General features: G+C 36.7%; 1 protein-coding gene across 1 annotated transcript; it reads left to right on the top strand.

Moving 5' to 3' along the window:
• The first annotated feature begins 15375 nt into the window (after window positions 1–15375).
• LOC133331950 (protein phosphatase PHLPP-like protein) lies at window positions 15376–22666 on the top strand. Its single transcript, XM_061540338.1, has 3 exons — window positions 15376–15576; window positions 19199–19352; window positions 20076–22666. The coding sequence occupies exons 1-3, from the start codon at window positions 15376–15378 to the stop codon at window positions 22664–22666; spliced, it is 2946 nt and encodes a 981-aa protein (XP_061396322.1).
• Window positions 22667–23729: the final 1063 nt, after the last annotated feature.

Below are 23729 nucleotides of genomic sequence, written 5' to 3'. Positions count from 1 at the left end.
TATATATAGAGGTAGATGCTAATAGGTTTAAACTGGATTTAAGCGTAAGGTTATACGTTCGCAAAACAACAAAAAAAGAAAAAACACAGAAAATGAAAAAAAAACAACAAAACAAATATATGGAACTTTATTATAGTGATATACAACAATAATTACAAAAACAAGGAATCAAAAATACGAATTCAAATACTAAACAAGAAGAAGGGTTATGGCGAAGCAGAAATAAAACGATCAAACATCATAAATAAATCAATTTACTTCGTTTGAAAACAATAGTTGTTAACTATTTTGAGATTGTAAATTTGAATTGTTGATGATTATTCTTGAGTAACCAATCTTTATTGCCTATAACATAAAGTTATAATAACATAAAGTATATAAAAATTCAAATACTTTTTTTGCAGATTAATGAAAATTTATAACACTTCTTCTTTTCCTCACTATAACCCTTCTTCTTTTCCTCTTCTACTATTCTTCGCCTGTATTTAAGTATATATATGTATAAGCGCGTGTTTTATTCTTGTTTATTTTTTTTTTTTAAATTAAGAATGATTAATATGTCTATGTTGTTATTTGACATAAGCATATTTTTTTAAGTAAATAATTTGACGATTTTTTTGGTTAAAGAAAATTTTTCTTTTTTTAATTTTTATTATTATTATTATTGATATTTAAATACAAAAAAACATGTTTTAATTATTATAAGTTTTGTTATTTTGGAAAAAATATTTAAAGTAATTTATTTTAGAAACCCACAAAAAGAAAACGAATAAAAAATTGTAAAATACTGTAAAAAAATAATAAAAAAGCAACAAAAAGTAATAGAGATAACAAAAACTAAAAAAACCCAATTAGGTGTCCTTTTTTATTTTTTTTTTTTGTAAAAAATATTTTTCTTCCCATTTATAATTAAATTTCTGTGTCCAATTACGAAGACCAAATACCTTTGTAAAATCCCTTAAACATTGAAACCCCTCTTTTTTTACAAATTTTCTAAAAGAAAGTTTTTGAGGGAAATAAGCTGAAGGGCATATTGACTTGATTTTATGCATGATCAGATATGGAAGATTTTATAGGCAACCAGAAATTTGATTTATAGGTGATCAAATACAGAAGTCTTTATAGACGATCAGAAAATTACCTTCTTCATCAGCAAAATGCCTCTATGGACACGCTAAAGGATACAGGGAGCCTTTATAGCGAGCTAAAGGAAGTACTTATAGAAGAAGGGACGACATTTTTCCTAGATATGCTGGGTATTCATAGACTAGCCCAGCGGAATCATAGAAGAGCTGTGAAAGCTGGATTCTTTATAGGCGATCTGAAACAGGAAGTCAACTTTTATGAAATCCGTGAAATATTGAAACCGCCTTTTTATATAAGTTTTCAAGAAGAACAGCATACTAATAAATAAGAGGCGACATTGGACTAGGCTAGGGAAATATTGACCTGATTTATAGTTGATCATATACAGAAGACTTTATAGACGAACAGAAAATAATCTTCTTCATTTGCAAAATGAGTCCATAGACAAGCTGAAGGAATTCTTTATATGTAAGCTAAGGGAAGTCTTTTAGGTCGAACTAAAGCTGAGTCTGTATAAACTAGCCCTGCGGAATCATAGATCAGCTGAAAGCTGAATTCTTTATAGGCGGTCTGAAGCAGGAAGTCTTTTATAAAAAGCTAAATGCGAGAGGAGATTTATTGACAGCTTAAAGGCCAGAACGTCAGCTAAAGCAGGGGACCACAGGTGACCAATTTTCAACCGCAAGAAATGCCTTAATAGACCTCTAAAAGAAAGTCTTTTAGAGGTGTGTTGCAGCTGGGAGTCTTTTAAAAATGAGAAGAGGCTTCCGAGCTGGCGGAAGTCTTTATGAATGAGCTGAAGTTATTTTTTTTTTTGACTAGCTGAAGCAGTAAGTCTTCATAGACGAGCTAAAAGTCTGAAGGATGAAGTGTAGCAAGGTGTCATTAATGAGACTCCCTTCAGCTCTGGAGTCTTTTTAGATGATCTGAAGGTAAGGGAGTCATTACAGACGAACTGAAGCCGGGTTTCTTCATAGACGAACTGAGGGGAGTTTTTATAGACGAACTGAAGGTAGTCTTTATAGACGAACTGAAGGGAGTTTTATAGACGATTAGAAGGGAGTCTTTATAGACGAGCTGAAGGAAGTCTTTATAGACGACCTGAAGGGAGTCTCTATAGATTACCTGAAGGGAGTCTCTATGGATGACCTGAAGGGAGTCTTTATAGACGAGCTGAAGGGAGTTTTTATAGACGAGCTGAAGGGAGTATTTATAGACGACTTGAAGGTAGTCTTTATAGACGACTTGAAGGTAGTCTTTATAGACGACTTGAAGGTAGTCTTTATAGACGAACTGAAGGGAGTCTCTATAGATGACCTGAAGGGAGTCTCTATAGACGAGCTGAAGGGGGTCTTTATAGACGAGCTGAAGGGAGTCTTTATAGACGAGCTGAAGGGAGTTTTTATAGACGAGCTGAAGGGAATATTTATAAACGACTTGAAGGTAGTCTTTATAGACGACTTGAAGGTAGTCTTTATAGACGAACTGAAGGGAGTCTTTATAGACGAGCTGAAGGGAGTCTTTATATTCGACCTGAAGGGGATTGTTATAGACGAGCTGAAAGGAGTCTTTATAGACGACTTAAAAAGGAAGTAGATAGGACCATGAAATTCCGTTGAAAATCAATATTTTAGAATTCACTATTTAGATTTTAGAGTACTGAGTCTGTATTCTAACTAAATTGAGGTTATCTAATCAGAATTTAATTATTTTTTTTATATACTTTATATTTATTTTTTTTAATTAAATAATTTTTTTTTACATTTATTTTTTATTTAACAAATTTGTATTTAATTTAATTTTGAAAAAAAAAAACACGCAACCATATATACATATATATCTTGTATGAGTGTATAACTTTTATTCTATAGCTTAAATCCATGTTATGGCCTAAATGCCTGCTCTGGTAAATGTTTGGTGTGATACGTCTTCACAAAACTCTGGCACGATAAGGAAAATAAAAAAGCAAAATAATATTAAGTTCCACTATAAAGAAAAGAAATGCTCTTCTTCAGAAAATTTTGTGAGAAAAATATGAAGAAGAATAAGTGTTCATGTTGAGGGCGGTTCACAGCCATCTTCAGCATTACAACCCCTCCTTAAGAAGAAATTTACAGAAGATTTATGAAGAAGGAACAATTGAAATTGGTCGGATGTGGGGTCTAAGGTAAGGCTACATGTGTTATGATTTTTCTCCTCAAAATAGGATTACCTCGAATTCGTAATTTCGATATGGTAATCCTGTAAGTTGAAAAAATCATCAACATAAAGCAGCCGTACTTACTATCCTTCCTACCCTACCGAAATGTTTAGATTTGATAATAAGCAAACATAATGTGTATGTGTTTTTATACATAAAACAAAAACAATTTAGTAGTAATTTATAATCATTAAACAAATAAATTTAAACGTAAATTTTTAATTTTAAATAAACTGATACTGATATATGAGAAGAAGAAGAAGAAAAAAGGCGGAAATAAAATTTCACGCTTTTTTTTAAATTATTATTATTTTAAATATATTTTTCTTTGTCTCTTAAAAGAAATAGTGTGTAAGTAAGGTAAACAAAAACAACAACAAATTACTCTATTTATTAAGTAACAAATATATAAACAAACAAAAAATTATATATTTAAAAAAAATTAAAATTTTATTAGTGAAAAAAAAAATTATTATTAAAATGGAAAAAAACAACACAAAAAATCCCTAGTGTATTTTCTTTAAGTGTTTAAAGACTAAGTAAAATTATATATAAATATAATGTATGAAAAAACAAACAACACAAAAAATATATATATTATTATATATTAGACAAAAAAGTATGTAAGAAAACAAAAAATAATAAGAATGTTAGGTTAACTTTATTAAAAACACAGAAGAAGACGAAAAGAAAAGTACTCTGAAAAAAAATGAAAACTGGAAACAAAATTACAATGTACAATAGCAAAAAATCGAAAAAACAGAATATTTATAAGTTAATATTATTTATAATACAGGGACTGAATAAGCGAGGAGGCTCACAAAATTCGATTTTTTATACCACCTGTGCAGAGTCTTTATAGACGAACTGAAGCTCAGGGAGTCTTATAAGCGAGATGAGACCTTCAGGAGCTGAAGCAGGGAGTCTTTATAGACGAGCTGAAGCAGGGAGTCTTTATAGACGAGCTCAAGCAGGGAGTCTTTATAGACGAGCTGAAGCAGGGAGCCTTTATAAACGAGCTCAAGCAGGGAGTCTTTATAGACGAGCTCAAGCAGGGAGTCTTTATAGACGAGCTGAAGCAGGGAGTCTTTATAGACGAGCTGAAGCAGGGAGTCTTTATAGACGAGCTGAAGCAGGGAGTCTTTATAGACGGGCTGAAGCAGGGAGTCTTTATAGACGAGCTGAAGCAGGGAGTCGTTATAGACGAGCTGAAGCAGGGAGCCTTTATAAACGAGCTCAAGCAGGGAGTCTATATAGACGAGCTCAAGCAGGGAGTCTTTATAGACGAGCTCAAGCAGGGAGTCTTTATAGACGAGCTGAAGCAGGGAGTCTTTATAGACGAGCTGAAGCAGAGAGTCTTTATAGACGGGCTGAAGCAGGGAGTCTTTATAGACGAGCTGAAGCAGGTAGTCTTTATAGACGAGCTGAAGCAGGGGGTCTTTGCAGACGAGCTGAAGCAGGGAGTCTTTATAGACGAGCTGAAGCAGGGAGTCTTTATAGACGAGCTGAAGCAGGGAGTCTTTATAGACGAGCTGAAGCAGGGAGTCTTTATAGACGAGCTGAAGCAGGGAGTCTTTATAGACGAACTGAAGCAGGGAGTCTTTATAGACGAACTGAAGCAGGGAGTCTTTATAGACGAGCTTATGCAGGGAGTCTTTATAGACGAGCTGAAGCAGGGAGTCTTTATAGACGAGCTGAAGCAGGGAGTTCTTATAGACGAGCTGAAGCAGGGAGTCTTTGTAGACGAGAGTCCTGATAGACTTCATCCTCCTCCTTAGAGAGTGTATTTATAGACAAGCTGAAAATTTAAACGATTTATAGGCAAGCTAAGGTCAGTTAGACTTTGCTGTAATTCAGTGAGTATTTATAGACGGACTGAAACATGACTCGTCAGAGACCAACTGAAGGCCATAAATTCTTTATAGGCGAGCTATCACCTTTATAGACCAGAGAGAATCTTGAAGAACAGAGGAACTTTTAACAGCCACTCTTTATAAACGAGCTAGAGATCAGGTAGGGTTTTAGGCGAGCTGAAGGTCTGATTGTTTTTATAGGTCGAAAGAAGTCAGAATGTCTTTATAGGCCTTCTCCTACTCCTCCAGACATTATATTAGCGAGAGTCTTTATAGGTAAACTGGCGGTCAGGTAGAATTCCTTAGGCGAGCTGTTGGTCAGGGAGTATTAATATTCGAGCTGAAGTCTTTATAGACAAGCTACAACCCTTATAGATCAACTGAATGTCCGGGAGGATCTTGAAGATCGGGGAACTTTTAAAAAATCAATTAAAGGTCAGGAACTCTTTATAAATGGGCTATAGATCAGGGAAGCTTTATAGGCGTGTTGAGGGCCTGGTTGTTTTTATAGGCCAGTCGAAGTCAGACAGTCTGGATAAATCTCCTGCAGGCCATCTTTGAAAATTAGAGAGATTTCTTCAAGGCCAATAGGCAGCCTTTATAGATTATCTGAAAATCTAAAGGATTTATAGACAAGCTGGCGGTCAGGTAGACTTTCTTAGGCGAGCTGTAGGTCAGGTAGTATTTATAGACCAGCTGAAGCAGTTAGTGAAGGCAAAGATGCCTTTATATGCAAGCTGCCACCTTTATAATCTAACTGAAAATTAGGGAGGTCATGTTTTTTTTTTATAAATGACCTATAGATCAGGGACACTTTATAGGCGAGTCTCAAGCCCGGTTGTTTTTATTAGCTAGCTGAAGTCAGAGAGCCCAGAGAGGAGGCTCGAATCAGTTATTAATTAGCTGGAACTCAGAGAGTCTAGTTGTAGATATACCTTAGAGTAGATATTTCCTTGATCACAGTAAAATTCGATATCGACCTGAGCCCTTTTGTCTGCCAAGTCGTATGTCCCTCCGTTTGTCTATAGAAATCACGAATAAATCTCGCAATATTTTAGATAGAGCTTTGAAATTTTTTCACATAAACTGCTACTACTCCTAGGATATTTGGTATATCCTCTGTCCAAGTTTTTGTGTAGTCTCCATATAACGATGCCGATCTATTATGGATTTTCTGAAAGTTTTATCCGTTTTTTTTCAATGGAAGTGGCTGTAAATTTATATTCGGTCTTCGAAGTCGGTGGAAAACTTCTTTGCAGAGAATTGTCAATATGTGTTCACCGCGGTTAAGCCTAATTTTAGACACGAAAATGGCTGTTATTAGTCGTTCCGAGGTATTGAAGTGTGAAAAACATCACTGCGGAAGATATTCAATATACTCCCATGCTTGTGGGAAATCTCGATATAAATATCACTTCCATTTTAGGTAATTTAATGGCCCTAGGCACATTTTTCATTCGAAGTGATTGAAGTTTCGGGGAAATTCCCATATTAATATCTACCCATATTTTAAGTAATTTAATGGCCATAGGCTTATTTTCAAAGAAGTATGTGAAGTTTGGTATTCCAGATTCTTAGAGGGTAAATAGATTATCCATGATTTGACAAAGCCTCCATATAAGAAGGTTCCACTAATTTTTAGGTATTTTGGAGGTCTTAGATAACTTTGATTAAGAGATCTTCCTTCGAAACAAGAATTAATCTTTCCCGGTCATCATGATTGTTTTTCTCAGTGTATTTTGTTAGCCTCCTTGCCCTTTCAGTCCCCGTATTATTTTGTACAATAGAAAAAAAAACATACAAAAAACCTATACACATATTTATAAGTAACATACAAAATAAATAAAAAACATTTTTAAAAGTTTTAATTTTTATTCTCCACATTGTTTTTATATACATATATTTATATATATAGGCTTGTATATTTAGTTTTATTTTTAATCTAATATAATTTTTTTTGTTTGTCAATAGTACTCTATTATTTAGTTAGTCTATACAAATGTTTCTAATTTTTATTCTATTTTGCAAAATCAAATAACTATTATTTAGAAAAAAAAAACAGATAATAAAAATACAACAATTAAGACAGATTTGTTTATTTTTTTTCCTGAATTAACATACCGCCATCCAGTCAACCAAAAAAAAAAAGAAAAATTAAAAAAAATACGAAAAAACATTTCACAGTTATTATTTTATAAAAAAATTATTTTATAAAAATGTTATTATTATTAATTGTGTAAAACCAGAAATAGTTAATGTTTAATGGGTCTAATACAACAACAAAAAACTCTCTATATACACACACATAAATTTAATAAATTAAAAAGAAATAAAAAAATAATAATAACACTAGTTTACAACAAAAAAACAAACAAACCAACAAAAAAAAAGGATTCAAAATAAAATGTGTTGTCTGCTTCATAGAAATAAAAAAATGGAGATTGGTTTTTTATTGCATTGGGAAAAATAAAAAAAAAAAAAATTGGGCACCGAATTTAAAAGAAGAAATACTGGAATTTGGAGTACCACTCCCTGAAACAGATAAGCTGCAACCAAAAAAATCCGATTAAATAAAAATTACCTCAATGTAAGTCGGCCAGTGGGACCAAAAGGTATCAATATAAAATATAATTTTTTAAACAAATTTTTATAATCTATTTTTTTATTTTTAGAATAAATTGCAAAGATGATCCTGCCCAAATATGTTTGGGTTTAAAAGGTAACTAACAAATTAATAAATTCTTTTTATCCTTAAAAATAATTTTGTTACAGGCTTGTTACAGAACGGTTGTTCCATAAGCAGAGCTTAAAAAAGATTTCCAAACGCTTCGGTCTTGTGCGCATCTCCTTCAATTTGAAAGGCCACGTTCCAAGATGTTGTTTTCTACTTGGTCTTTCCATCTGATTCGTGGCCTTCCCCTTCTACGGGAACCATCAGCTGGTTCGCTTTTATATGCCTTTTTTGAGCTGGGGCATTCTCATTCATTCGCACAACATGGCCTAGCCATCGTAATCGCTGCAGCTCAATACGACTGACTATGTCGGAGTCCAGACACACTTTGGCAGACTCCCACTCAATTTATTCAAAGGTGGATGTTACCGCTCGCAATGTTGGACCCATTATATCGATGTCATCGGCGTAGGCGAGTAAAATGTATTGTTTGGTGTACAGAGTGTCATTTCTGTTCACCTTTTGCGTCTCGTATGACCTTTTCCAGCAGGATATTAAAAAGGTCACAGGACAAACTGTCACCTTGTCTGAATCCTCGTTCGGTATTAAAGGGCTCCGAGAGGTCCTTTCCGACTCTAACTGCTGATCTTGTGCCAGTTAAAGTTATCCTGCATAGCCGTATTAATTTTGCAGGAATGCCAAACGTAGACATGGCTTTAAACACCTCTGAACGGATAGGGCTATCGAATGCGGCTTTAAAGTCGACGAATAGGTGTAATGTGTCGATGTGGTTTTCGTGGGTTTTTCCAGGATTTGGCGCAGAGTGAAAATCTGGTCAATGGTGGATTTGCCAGGTCTGATGCCGCACTGGTATGGTCCAATAATGTCATTGACTATTGGCTTCAGTCGTTCACACAGCACGCTGGATAGCACTATATACGATGGGAAGGATAATTATTCCTCTATAGTTGGCAAATATCGTCTTGTCTCCTTTTTTGTGCACGGGAGACAGGATGCTGAGGTTCCAATCATTGGGTATGCATTCCTCTAGCCAAATTGTACTAATCCTCTGGTACATGATCCTTACCAGCATCTGACCACCAGTCTTGAATAGTTCGGCTGCCCTGCTGCTTTATTATTCTTCAGCCGATAGATTGCTATTCTGACTTCATGTTGGCTAGGTGCTATACACTCTTTACCGTCATCTATTATTGGTTCTGAGGTATCTTCTTCGCCGCTACTATTTGATACCAGAAGTTTTTCAAAATGTTCCTTCCAGATACTCAGAACGCTGTCTGTATCTGTCACCAGGTTTGTTTCTTCATATCTAAAGGACGATGTGCCTGCACCAAAGCCTTCGGTTTGGTGCTTTACTCGTGTTAAAATTTTCGGACTTCATTCTGAAATAAATATATAATGTCACAGTATTATATAATTGCAGAATTCCCTCTAACCATTGCTGCAAAATTCATAAAAATCGGTTAAGTATTTCCGGAGTTATTCGAATTTCAATTCTACCATGCTCAGAAATATACTTTCTGTTCGATGCTGGGCGCCTATTACCAAAAAATGAAAAACATGAAAAAAAAATCGATCTTGCAAAAATGGGATTTTTTTCTCTGCATGCAGCTACAGTGTGTGTATGTGTAAGTAAATATATTTTACATAAATCACATACAATCACACCTACATATCAAGCAACAAGAAATTGCACGCACCTCGAACTGCCCTTTGCCCCCACAAGTATGCTATAATTTTCATACAACAGCAAACGAGATTATGAAAACAATTGTTGCCCTTTTTAAAAGATCGATTTTTGTGTGGTTTTTCATTTTCAGGTAATAGGCGACCAGAATCGAGTAGGAGGTGTATTTCGGACCATCGTTAAATATCTCGGCAACTACTAAACCAATTTTTATAATGTTTTCAGATATGGTTACAGGAAATTGCGAGCTCTGTTAAAATGGTTCACAGCATGTTTAGCACAAATTCTTTAAAAAATCCACGCCTCATGGCCTTTGGTATCCTGGCAAAAATTCTTTAAAAAAAATCCAAGCCTCATGACATTTGGTATCCTGGCAAAAATTCTTTAAAAAAAATCCAAGCCTCATGACCTTTGGTATCCTGGCAAAAATTCTTTAAAAAAAATCCAAGCCTCATGACCTTTGGTATCCTGGCAAAAATTCTTTAAAAAAAATTCCAAGCCTCATGATCTTTGGTATCCTGGCAAAAATTCTTAAAAAAATCCACGCCTCATGGCCTTTGGTATCCTGGCAAAAATTCTTTAAAAAATCCACGCCTCATGGCCTTTGGTATCCTGGCAAAAATTCTTTAAAAAATCCACGCCTCATGGCCTTTGGTATCCTGGCAAAAATTCTTTAAAAAATCCACGCCTCATGGCCTTTGGTATTCTGGCGGTTCTGCCATATTTTCATATTATTTCCAGATCATTTTCGATTATCATCATACGGAATCCGAGCCCAACAACCTGAAATGAAAAAAGATAAATTAGAAATTTATAAACAAAATATTTTTTTCAAGCTTCTACAAAAGACGTGGATTTTTAAAAAATATTATTTTCAAGGTCCAATATAATTTTATCTATTTAACCTTCAATTGTCACAAGCTCCCCAGCTGTTAATCGGGTTGCCATCTAAGAAGGGTATCATCATAAATAATTCATAGTTTCTTTATTATTATGATTAAAAGCTAATAATGTTGTTCATTGTTGTTGTTGTTGTTTTTGCTTTATAAAATAATTACGGAAATTAAAACTAAAGTCATACCTCCAAAACCTTGTTAGGCGTCTTGGTGATGAATAGAAGCAGCAGCTCTAGTTTTAGTTGGCGGATGTATTGGTTTGTGTGTCATCACTTGATGGAACATTTCTTAAGGCATTAAAGATATAAAGGGGGAGGAGGAGGAGGAAGAGGTGGCTTAAATGCAGGCTTAATGCCTAAACTCATTGATGGTAATCAACGAAGTTTGTGAAGAGAGAGAAACATATGAATGAATGATTTGTTTCGCTCTCTTTGAAACGAATGCGAGCATAGGGAAGGTGGTATAGGTAATGGGGAAGATAAAATATCGATTATTAGAAGCGAATAGAATACCATATACAAATATTTTCCTCAACAGAAGACTGAGCCCAATTTTTCTAAATGAGTACAGGTGTTAAATGAATACCAAATGACCTCTAAGTGGAATCTCCATAGCCCACCCTCGTAACTGCAGTGGGGTATTTTTCTTCACTTAACTGAACATGATCGCCGCTTAGCACTTGCAATCATTGCCCAGAGCGCGGTGGTGGTAGTTCAGCTTTGTTGCAAGAGAGTGGTATTAAAACGGAAAACCGCAACAACAACAACAATAAGGTAGAGTACTCTTGTTACAACAAGAGTAACAACGACTGGGGTAAGACAGAGCCCAACAGGTGTTTTACAGCGCTTTAAACAATGGCGATGATGAGGTGAATAATGAAGCGGTATTTTTATGGTAGTGTTGGTGGCACAGTGTTCCAAGAACAATTTGAAGTAAAAAAATATTTTTTCCAAAGATTGGATTTTTTACAAATATTTTTTAATGTCCATAACCTAGGCCTGGTGGCAGATACAGACAGCGTACTGAGGATCTGCAAGGAGCATTTTGAAAACCTTCTGGTATCAAATAGTAGCGGTAAAGAGCATACCCCAGAACCAATAAAAGACGATGGTATAGAGTGTATACCACCTAGCCATGATGAAGTCAGAATAGCAATTAATCGGCTGAAGAATAATAAAGCAGCAGGTGCCGATGGGTTTCAATCTGGTGGTAAGATGGTGGTAAGGAGCATGCACCAGCTGATTAGTACAATTTGGCTAGAAGTATGCATGACCAAGGATTGGAACCTCAGCATCCTGTGTTACTTACTTAGCTGGCTTGAGACAGAACTTTCCTTCCATAAGCCGAGCTTAGAAAAGATTTCCATGCGCGTCGGTCTTTTGCGCAGTTTTTCCAATTTGAAAGAACATTATCGGCGATGTTGTCTTCGACTTGATCTTTCCAACGTATTCTTGGCCTTCCCCATCTGCGTGAACCATCAGCTGGTTCACTTTTATATGCATTCCGGACTGGGGCATCTTCATCCATTCTCACAACATGACCTAGCCAACGTAGTCGCTGCAGCTCAATTAATACAACTCATGGTTCATGGTTCACCGTCGACGCACATCGGCACGTAGATCTTTCGGAAAAAATTTCTTTCAAACACCCCAAGAGCTGCCTCATCTGCTTGCACAAGTACCCATGCTTCAGATCCATATAATAGCACCGGTAGTATCAGCGACTTATAAAGTGTGAGTTTGGCCTGGCGGGAGGTGGCCTTGTTTCTAAATTGCTTACTGAGGCCATGGTAGCATCTGTTGGCCATCACAATCCTTTTCCGAATTTCAAAACTGATGTCATTCGTTTTATTTATGGCGGTACCAAGGTATATAAAATCTTTTACTACCTGGAAGCTGTAATTCTCAAGTTCTACTGTTGGTCCGAGTCTACTGGACGTCTTGCGCGTTGATACCATCAGCTTGGTCTTCTCGCCGTTTACTGCCAGACCCACTTTGGTAGACTCCTTTTCAATTTTTTCAAAGGTGGCTGTTACCGCTCTCAATGTTCGACCCATTACATCGATGTCATCGGCGTAGGTGAGTAACATGTGTTGTTTGGTATACAGAGTGGCATTTCTGTTCACTTTGCCTCTCGTATGACCTTTTCCAGCAGGATGTTAAAAAGATCACACAACAAACTGTGACCTTGTCTAAATCCTCGTTCGGTATTGAAGGGCTCCAGTAGGTCCTTTCCGACTTTAACTGCTGACTTTGTGCCACTTAATGTTATCCTGCATAACAGTATTAATTTTGCAGGAATGCCAAACGTAGACATGGCTTTAAAGACCTCTGAACGGGTAGGGCTATCGAATGCGGCTTTATAGTCGACGAATAGGTGGAATTTGTCAATGTGTTTTTCGTGGGTCTTTTCCAAGATTTGGCGCAGAGTAAAAATCTGGTCAATGGCGGAATTGCCAGGTCTGAAGCCGCATTGGTATGGTCCAATAATGTCATTGACCATTGGCTTCAATCGTTCACACAACACGCTGGATAGCACTTTATATGCGATGGGAAGGAGACTTATTCCTCTATGTTTGGCACATATCGTCTTGTCTCCTTTTTTTGTACACGGGACACAGGATGCTTATTGGGCATGCTTACCTTTAGCCAAACTGTACTAATCAGCATGTGCATGATCCTGATCAGCATCTGACCACCAGTCTTGAATAGTTCGGCTGGTAACCCATCGGCTCCTGCTGATTCATTGTTCTTGAGCGTTTAATTGCTTTTATGACCTCATCTTGGCTAGGTGGTATACACTCTATACCGTCATCTATTATTGGTTCTGGGGTATCCTCTTCACCGCTACTATTTGATACCAGAAGCTTTTCGAAATGCTCCTTTCAGATCACCAACACGCTGTCTGTTACTGTCACGAGGTTTCCTTCTTCATCTCTACGGGAGGATGTGCCTGCACCAAAACCTTCGATTTGGTGTTTTACTCGTTGGTAACATTTTCGGACTTCATTCTGACTCCTGTACATCTCGATTTGCTCACGCTCACGTTTTCTTGTTCTTTCTTCTTTTTTCTGAAAACACGTTCCTCCTCTCTCCTTTTCTCTCGATAATTCTCCATCACATTACATGTTGCTACTGTCTGCTGGGTTGCCCTATACGCTGCGTTTTTCAGATCGGTAGCATTACGACACTCCTGATCGTACCATGGGTTTCTTGGTGGTGGTTTTTGGTACCCAAGTGTTGCTTTTGCTGCAGTTTGTAGGGAGTGGGCAATTCTTTGCCATTGTGCTTCTGTAGTATTATCGGGACAAGAAGTGCTTTCGTCAAGCTGGGTGCTACCTGTTGTGTTTTCAGCTTTTCAACGTCGAGTTTCCGTGTTGTGTTAGATCGCACCATTGCTGCAACATTAAGACAAGTGCGAATCTTGGCTGCCACATGGTAATGGTCCGAATCGATATTCGCTCCTCGGATCGATCGAACGTCTAATACACTGTATGAATGCCTTCCATCTATCACAACAAGATCAATTTGATTTCTCTTTGCTTGATCAGGAGAAATCCAGGCGTATATCGTTATGCTTAAATCTGGGTCTGCTAACTACCATGTTTTTTGCTACCGCGAAGTCAATCAACCTCATACCGTTGTCGGATGTTTCATCATGAAGGCTGAATTTTCCGACGGTGGGACCAAAAGTATTTTCCCTTCCGATTTTTGCATTAAAATCTCCTAGCAGAATTTCTAGGCGCTCATAAAATATGTCATCAGTCTGCTTAACTTTGTCTTCTGTCGTAGGATGTGCGCAAATAAGACTGATGTAGAAGAACTTCGCTTTTATGCGGATTCTAGCAATTCGCTCATCTACTGGAGTGAATCTGGAGACGAGGTCTTTTATTCTCCTGTTAACCATAAATCCGCAGCCAAATTCGTTTGCGGGGGACGTCAACACTAGGGGGGTTTGGTTTTCTTTTTCTTTGCTTTTTCATAGTAGGAGGGGTTTTCCGAGTGTGGGCAACTATCCCGACGCCTCAGCCCAATTTTTTATAGTTCTTATGGGTGTACTCGCGGCACATATTAGCTCACTATTTCAACCGGCGATGAAAATAGCTACCCCAGGTGACACCGCGGGTGACACCGCTGTAAGTGTCTACAATTGAGATGAAAGAGGGACCAAGATAATCCTGGACTTCGGCATGTAAAAGCCAATCAGAGCCGTTGCTTGGTATCTATCATCTCCTACGTCACCCTCACACAAGGCTTGGATTTTTACAAAATATTTTTTGGGTCTCAAACCAAGATCACTTGGTTTTTAACCACTGTTTACCCGGTTGTCATGGTATTTGTGCCGGTGTCGGAGCTACTGGTGGTTGTTTAGCTTCATAGCAAAGAAGTCATATCTTCTTCTTTCTACCCAAAACAAAAATGGAATAAAACATCATATCCAACGAAGAAAAAAATCTCTGAGGCGTAACATGTTACATTTGAAATTGTTCAGTTTTGAATTGACTGCGTAACGTTTAAGACGGGCTTTGTTGTTAAAAGCGGCGCAAACTGAAATCATTTTTTTAAATACAAAAATTGTGGAAAATAATTAAATTATTCTAGAATAAAATAATAAAATTCTAATATATTGAAATAAGGAAAATATTTAAAAGAATCAAAATAAAAATTCAAAATTCCCCTGAAAAAATCTCGCAATTAAAAATGCATAAAGTTCGGTCGTATGTTAAAGGATCGTTCATGCAGAACGTAAATCTTGCGCAAAACACTTTATAACAGTCCACAATAAAACTAACAACGGCAACAACAACAACAACTACAACAATATCATTAACTACATCAAAAACAACAACAACAACAACTAAAACGAGTCAAGAAAAGTGACGGCAATAACACCACGGCATGATTAAAGCCACGAAATTATTAAAGAAACCTTCAGCGGATTCATATCAGTCCAAAATAAATAAAATGAAATCGAACGAAAAGAATATTTCGGCCAACGATCAACAACAACAACACCAACAAAATGAAGATACCTTACATGGCACCAATTCCGATTCTTTGGGTTCTGGAGCCTCAACAATTATCGATCAGCAACAACAGCCGCTCAAAAAGTTTAGCTTGAAGGGAAATCAATTGAGCGGCAGTATTCTAATTGGAAATTATAATGTAAGAAAAAGGATAGGGAAAGGGGGAAAGGTAAAAAGAGGGAGGAAAGAGAAGCGAGGATGAAAGAAATTAAAAAAAAAAACAAAAAAATAGAAGGAGGTCTGAACTTCTATGGAAGAGGAAATGAGTGTTTTCAAAGAAGTCAAATTGGTGTTCCTATTGGAGACCAATTGGTGTTCTTTTAGGAGACATAATGACGTTCTTATAGGAGACCAATTAATGTTCGCAAATAGTCTTCTTATAAGAATGCAAACGATGTTCTTATGGGAGACAAATTAGTGTTCTTATAGGAGCCCAAAGCATGTTCTTATAGGATACCAATTCATGTTCCTATTGGAGACCAATTTGTATTCTCAAAGAAGTCAAATTGGTATTCTTATGGGAGACTAATTGGTGTACACATAGGAACCCAATTGTCTTTCTTATAGGAACTCAAATTGTATTCTTATGGGATACTAATTGCTTTTCTTGCTTATATGATACCAATTGGTTTTCTTATATGATCCCAATTGGTGTTCTTATAGGAAATCAAATCGGTATTCTTGTAGGAGACCCATTGATCTTCCAAAAGGATAAGGCGTGATGTTCTTATAGGAGACCAATTAGTCTGCATTTAAGTGACCAATAAGTCTCCTCATAGGGGTCCAATCGTCCTTCTTTTAGGTCACCAATTGTTTTTCTTGTAGGTGACCTATTGGTTTTCTTATAGGGGACCAAAGGAAACTGATTGGTGTCCTATAAGAGTTCCTATTACCAGTCCAATTAGTCTTCTTTTAAGTGACCAATAAATCTTCATATCTATCTATCTTCATATAGGAATTTTTATAATTCACCAATTGATGTTCACATAGGAGACCTGATTGCTTATAAGAGGTCAATTGGTTCCACAAAAGTATATAAATAAGTCTTCATATAGGAGTCCACTTGACCTTCCTTAAGTCACTAATTGTCATTCTTTTAGAAGTCCAATTGGTCTTCTTATAGGTTACAAATTAACCTGCCTATATGTTCTTATACGAGATCAATTAGTTTTAGTCCAATTGGCGTTATTACAGGTCACAAATTAGCCTGCTTATATGATACCAATTTTTAAGTGACCAATCGGTCTTCTTATAGGATACCAATGGCCTGTTTATATGAAACCAATTGGTATACTTATAGGTTACCTATATGATCTTGTTATGTGGGACCAATTGGTCTACTTGTAGGAGAGCAATTGGTCTTTCAAAAGAATATCAATTGGTGTAAGTCTAGTTATAGGAGTCCAATTGGACTTCTTATAGGACAACAATTACAGTTCTGATAGGAGATCAATTGGTTTTTCAATATAATACCAATTTGAATTTTTATAAAAGTCAAATTGGGATTCTTATAAGAGACCAGTTCGACTCCTTATATATTGGTCTTAATAAAGGAGACTATTAGTCTTCCTATAGGAGGTAAATTGGCCCGCATATTGGACACCAATTGGACCTTTTATCGGAGACCAGTTGGTCTTCTTGTAGGTAACCAATTGGTGTTCCTTTAAGTACGAGTCCAATTGGCTTTTTTAAGGTCACCAAATGTTCTTATAGGTCAAGTCAGTTGGAGTCCAATTTGTCTTCTTATAGAAGGCCAATTGTCGTTCTTATATGAGACCAATTAGTAATTCTTAAAAGTGACAAATATGTATTATTATAAGAGCTCACCAATGCGAGCTCTTATAGGAGATCTATCAGTTTTCTTAAAGGAGACTAATTGGTTTTCTTATTGGAAACCAATTGAACTTCCTATAACTGTAGGAAAATCTTATTAGATGGGGCTTGGTTTACATATTTGTCCAATAGAATGCCAATTGGACTTCTTATTGGAGTCTTGATGGAGATTCTACACGGAAAATTTCTATAAGCAGATTTCTTGGTCAAAACATGAGGTCAAATAAGTATTATGGAAGACCAATTAGTCTTATATTCCTATATAAGACTAATACGTTTTATATTGGAAACCAATTGAACTTCTTATAAGATAATAATTGATATTCGTATAGGATATCAGTAGGGAAATCTTATTAAAGGAGGCTTGGTCTTCTTATATATGTCTAATAGAAAACCAATATTACTCCATATTGGAGTCCTGAAGGTGTTTCTACAAGAAATTTTACTGAAAGCTGAATTCATGGTCAAAATTGGAGGCCATATAAGTATTCATAGAATAAATCAATTGGGATTTTTATGGAAGACCAATTAGTCATATATAGAAGACCAATAACTTGTCGTATTGGATATCAATTGAACTTCTTATAAGAATATAATTGATACTCGCATAGGATTTCGGTAGGAAAATCGAAAGTTAATACGAGAAAATTTTCTAAAAGCTGACTTCTCGGTCAAAATTGGAGGCCAAATATGTATTCATAGAAGAAACCAATTGGGTTTTTTTATGGAAGTCTAATTAGTCGTATATATGAGATCAATGAGTTTTATTATTATTATTATTATTGTATAAGCAGATCAAAATTGGAGGACAGTTACGTATATAGAAGTCTAAATAGTCGTATATAGTAGACCAATAAGATTGGATACCAATTCTTATAAGAGAATAATTGATATGCATTTAGGATATCTCTAGGAAAATCTTCTAGCTTTGTCTTTGCCTCATCTAGCTTTGTCTTTTTTATGTCCAATAGAAAGACAATTGGACATCTTATTGGAGTAATGAAAACATTTCTATAAGCAGACTACTTGGTCAATATAGGAGACCAAAAAGTATTCACAGAAGAAACCAATTGGGCTTTTTAAAGAAGTCTAATTGGTCGTATATATGAGACCAATAAGTTTTCTTATTGGAGACCAATTGCAATTTTTATAAGAGAATAATTGATATTCGTATAGGGTATCTGAAGGAAAGTTATTAGATGATGCTTGGTTTTCGTATACCTCCAATAGGAAACCAATTGGAGATATACGAGTTGGAATCTTGAAGAAGTTTTTACAATAAGATTTTCCACAAACAAACTTCTTGTCTTGGTTTACAATTTGTTTAATTTGTCTACTTATAAGGAACCAACAGATCTTCACAAAGACCAACTGGTTTTCTTATAGGATACCAATTGGATAATTTTTTGGGAGGCCAATGAGTATTTGAATGCGATACCAATTATGATTTTTATAGAAGACCAATTAGTCTAATATATGAGTCCAATAAGACTTCTTATTGGACACCAATATAACTTCTTATACTAGTCTAATTGATATTAGTTTGGGTTATCTGTAGGAAAATCTTCTCAGATGAGAATTGGTATTCTTATAGGTCCAATAGAAAACCTATTGAAGACTTGAAAACGTTTCTTTGAGGAGGTTTTCTATAAGCATACTTTTTGATTCAGCTTCAAAAAATTCCATCATTCCCCATTAACATTCCCTTTTGCGAAGTTTTCATAATTACATAATTTTCAGTTCGAACCTACAACAACAACAATAAAAACCAACAATGCGTAGATCACTTGTTATAAATGAACAGCAGTACCATCAAATCGGACTCATCTTCCTCTCTCTCTCTTAACTTATTTTTTGCAATCATATTTTAATAACCGCTCTCTTAATTTGCTCTCTCTTCAATAATGTGTGTTTCTCTCTCTTCTTAGTATTTGACCCAATTGGAGGTTAGTGAAAACGAAATGGAAGTCTTGGATTTAAGTTCTTTGGCCCAGTTGGAAACGTTAAAATGCAGTCACAATAAATTGTTGGAACTGATGATTAATGGCAGCAATTTAACCTCATTGGTGGCGGATTCGAATTGTAAGTAGTACGAAAGACCGACGAATAATCATAGAATTATGATTGGCGGTTTTTTGTTTAATGGAGTTTTGAATTTTCAATTGGAACGTAAAAGAAAAAAAACCAACAAGAATGCAAAGTGTCTGTCATCTTGACATGGTTAGGAACAGATATTTTATTGACATTGGAATTATGGGGTCTTGAAAATGATTGAAGACCTTTGATTACTTCAAGAAAAATATTTTTAAAAAAATCTACGCCTTGTTAGAGGTCCTTAAAAATATTTTTAAAAAAAATCTACGCCTTGTTAGAGGCCCTTAAAAATATTTTTAAAAAAAATCTACGCCTTGTTAGAGGCCCTTAAAAATATTAAAAAAAAAATCTACGCCTTGTTAGAGGCCCTTAAAAATATTTTTAAAAAAATCTACGCCTTGTTAGAGGTCCTTAAAAATATCTACGCCTTCTTAGAGGTCCTTAAAAATATTTTTAAAAAAATCTACGCCTTGTTAGAGGTCCTTAAAAATATTTTTAAAAAATCCACGCCTAATTGTACATTTTAAAATTATTGTGAATTGTTATTGATAGCGTCTTAACTATTGTGAATAATTTTATAAGGGTGGTTCACATTACTTTACATGTTTGATAGCAGTATTTTGTGGAAATCAAAGGAGGAATCCTTTCAAAAACTCCATTGTATTGATTTTTAAAATTATAATTAATTATTTTTCCTCTTCTTCCCTCTAGGTCTCCATTTGATCCACATTTCTCCGGTACCCAATAAATTGTACCATGTGAATATTTCCCATAATTATTTCACCGAGCTACCCAAATGGCTGAATGAATGTGAAATGCTGGAGACATTGGATGCCTCCCATAATCAGCTACAAAAAGTTACCGATTTTCTTTTGACCGGCAAAACCACCCGCCTACGACTACTCAATTTATCGTACAACAATTTAAGGATCATTGAACGATTTTCGGAACGCTTTCGCCTTCTTGAAGAATTGCAGTTGCAGAGTAATGAACTGCAACTGCTTACGGATAATCTGTTTGCCATAACCAAGGGTTCACTGAAGCTATTAAATTTATCCTGCAACAGATTGCAAATTCTGCCACCAATTGAGGAGCGGGATCTGAAAGATGCGGAATTTGTGCTGGAACGCCTTTTGGTGACCAGCAATAATTTGGATGATCGCATTTTCGAGTTACTCAAAGAGGCTAGAAATCTGAAAGTGTTCTATGCGGCCTATAATAAAATTTCCGCCATACCTGAGGGCTGCTTTGAGAGATTGGAAAAATTGGAGGAATTGATGTTGTCGGGTAATTTATTGCAACAGTTACCGCCCGGTATTTGTGAGCTAAGAAATTTACAGGTACTGAGGATCCATTCAAATCTTCTGTTAATTACTCCGCAGCTGAGTAAATTATCGACCTTACGAGTACTCGACTTGGCCCACAACCATTTGGACCACTTGGATTTGATGAGTTTGGTTCCACAAAATCTCAAATATTTGGATTTGTCTTGCAATCTCCAGTTGCAGGTGGATGAGCAGCAGGTTAATGTTTGCCGAAGTCAGCGAAAATGGAGTTTGGTGGATGTGTCGGGTAAGAATCGGATCAATTTGCCCACGAAGAAAAATGGGGAACCCAAGGATACCCATACGGGTCATAAACCACCTTGGCTGGTTGGTTTCTCTGAGACCCCGGGGAAATCTCGTAAACTGCTTGTGATTCAATTACGGGAAGGCAAGCTGCGTACCGATGAAGCCCTATTCGGAATGTTTATTAGCTCCAGCAACACTTCATCGCACATCTGTAAAATGGCGCAGATGATACCGAAATTATTGCAGCAGGAAAGGACCGTCAAAGAAAATATGGGAGATTATATGAAGTACACTCTACTGGCGGGGCAGCAAAAGCTATCAGATAAACCTCCAAGTGGCTCAATGTTGTGTCACATCTCGCGGGAGAATACCCGTAATAAATTCGATATGGTAAGGCCGCAAAAAACGAAACGTTATGTGCTGAGAGTTGCCAGCATTGGGGAGATTGGAGCATATTTAATAAGGCGTACGAATAATATACAGCTGATTGCCCGACCAGCCTCCCTCAAGTGTTCGAGTGCAGGGTCGCAATCACAAAACTTTTCAGATCCATCTGTGGCCGAATGGATACTCGGCAATGATGATGAGTACTTAGTTATTTGCAATCCAGGTATTCGCTCGGTACTCGATATCGATCGCATTGCAAGGGAGGTTCGCAAGGAGGAAAATGTTGTGTTGGCGGCCAAACGTGTTCAGGATATGGCCCAAAGTTTTGGTGCGGAGGGGAATTTAAGTGTTATTGTCATACGTTTTAAGAATATCGGTACGGATGTCGATCATCTGATCAAGGAATTGAAGCAGACTGTACGTCGTAAACCACAAAGTTTGGTGGCGAATTCCATGACCACAGGACTTCTGCCGAATGTTTGTAAGCGGGCTTGCTGTGATCGTAATCTAAATTGTCGTCATCGCTTTGGTGGCACGGTAACGACGGCACGACAGTTACCTTTAACTTCCGGGCGTCTTGGCAGTGATCGTTCATCACCGAGTGGTCAAAGTGATCAGGCTCTGAGTGTTGTGGCCAGTGCCAAACAACTCGATACCGATAATGAATATATTTTGGCTCATGCTCGGGTCCTGGAGGAAACCACCGAAATGGAAATGTTAGACGAAACTGATTCCGCCCTTTCGGAGGAACAATTTAAATGTTGGGAATATATGTTGGAACAAAATACCCAGCTACTCTTCGACAAGGAACTTAATACCATATCAAAGTCCTTCACGAAAAATCGCAACGCCGAACGTAAGCGATCTACCCCGGAACGTTATGATTATAAATCGAATTTGTTGAAAACGAGTACCCCAAAATTCATATCCACGAGTTCGCCGCAGCTGCTCTATTCGGAGGTAAAGAAATCGAATGTGGGCCTCTTGAATCCCGCAGCAAATCCATTGGCCAATACTTCGGCGGCCACAGCAACGGGTTCACAAGTTTCATTTCTTTCGAAACACTTCGGCAGTGCCCGATCATTTGGTACGGGTTATAATTTCTTTTCGGATTCTAAGAGTCGTGACTCGTTGGCCAGTGGTATTGGTTACAGCAAGCTAAGTGGTGGTCCGAATGCTGCCTATTTTGGTTCGCTGCAACGTCTTATGCCATACAATTTGGAATATGATTTTGCCGTAACCCAAGAGCGGAACTATTTAGATGAGGATGAAGACGATGATGATTTCAATGATCATGAACATAGAATGAGGAAATACTGGGGTGTGGCAACGACGGAACTTTAAAGCGAACTTTGTTATTAATGTGTTGTATTGGTATTATGTATATAGAAAAAATAATTACTAATTTTTAAGAATACTCATTGTAAAAAATAATATTAAAAATAAAAAATACAATAAATATATTAAAAATAAAAATCCGAAAAATTGAAAAATCCCCGCCAGAAGATAGGCCTTGAAAATTAAATTTAATTAATTACTGTTTTCTACTTGGTCTTTCCATCTAATACGTGACCTTCGCCTTCTACGGGAACCATCAGTAGGCTCGCTTTTATATGCCTTTTGAGCTGGGACATTCTCATTCATTCGCACAACATGGCCTAACCATCGTAGTCGCTGCAGCTCAATACGACTGACTATGTCGATGTCCGCGTATAAATGGTAAAGCTAGTGGTCCATTCGACGCCGATATTCACCGTCGACGTAGATCGGCCCATAGATCTTTCGGAGATTTTTTTCTCTCAAACACTTCAAGAGCTGCCTCATCTGCCTGCGTAATTACCTATTCTGCAAATCCATATAACAGCACGGGTAGTTTCAGCGTCTTGTAAAGTGTGAGTTTGGACTGGCGGGAGGTGACATTGTTTCTAAACTGCTTATTTAGACCATAGTAGCATCTGTTGGCCATCACAATCCTTCTCCGAATTTCACAATTGATGTCATTCGTTTTAATTATGGATATATCAAGGTATAACAAAATCTTTAACTACTACGTTTACTGCCAGACCCACTTTGGCAGACTCCCACTCAATTAGTTCAAAGGTGGCTGTTACCGCTCTCAATGTTCGATCCATTATATCGATGTCATCGGCGTAGGCGATTAACTGGTGTTGTTTGGTGTATAGAGTGTCATTTCGGTTCACCTTTGCCTCTCGTATGAACTTTTCCAGCAGGATGTTAAAAAGATCTCACGACAAACTGTCACCTTGTCTGAATAATCGTTCGGTATTAAAGGGCTCCGATAGGTCCTTTCCGACTTTAACTGCTGATCTTGTGCCAGTTAAAGTTATCCTGCATAGCCGTATAAATTTTGCAGGAATGCCGAACGTAGACATGGCTTTAAACACTT

Source organism: Musca vetustissima, unplaced genomic scaffold (assembly GCF_032173495.1).
Source record: "Musca vetustissima isolate MV318-11 ecotype Yass unplaced genomic scaffold, APGP_CSIRO_Mvet_v1 utg3401, whole genome shotgun sequence".
NCBI classification, from domain to species: Eukaryota; Metazoa; Arthropoda; class Insecta; order Diptera; family Muscidae; genus Musca; species Musca vetustissima.
Note: the sequence above shows the minus strand (reverse complement) of the source record. Positions and strands in the feature narration are given on the sequence as shown.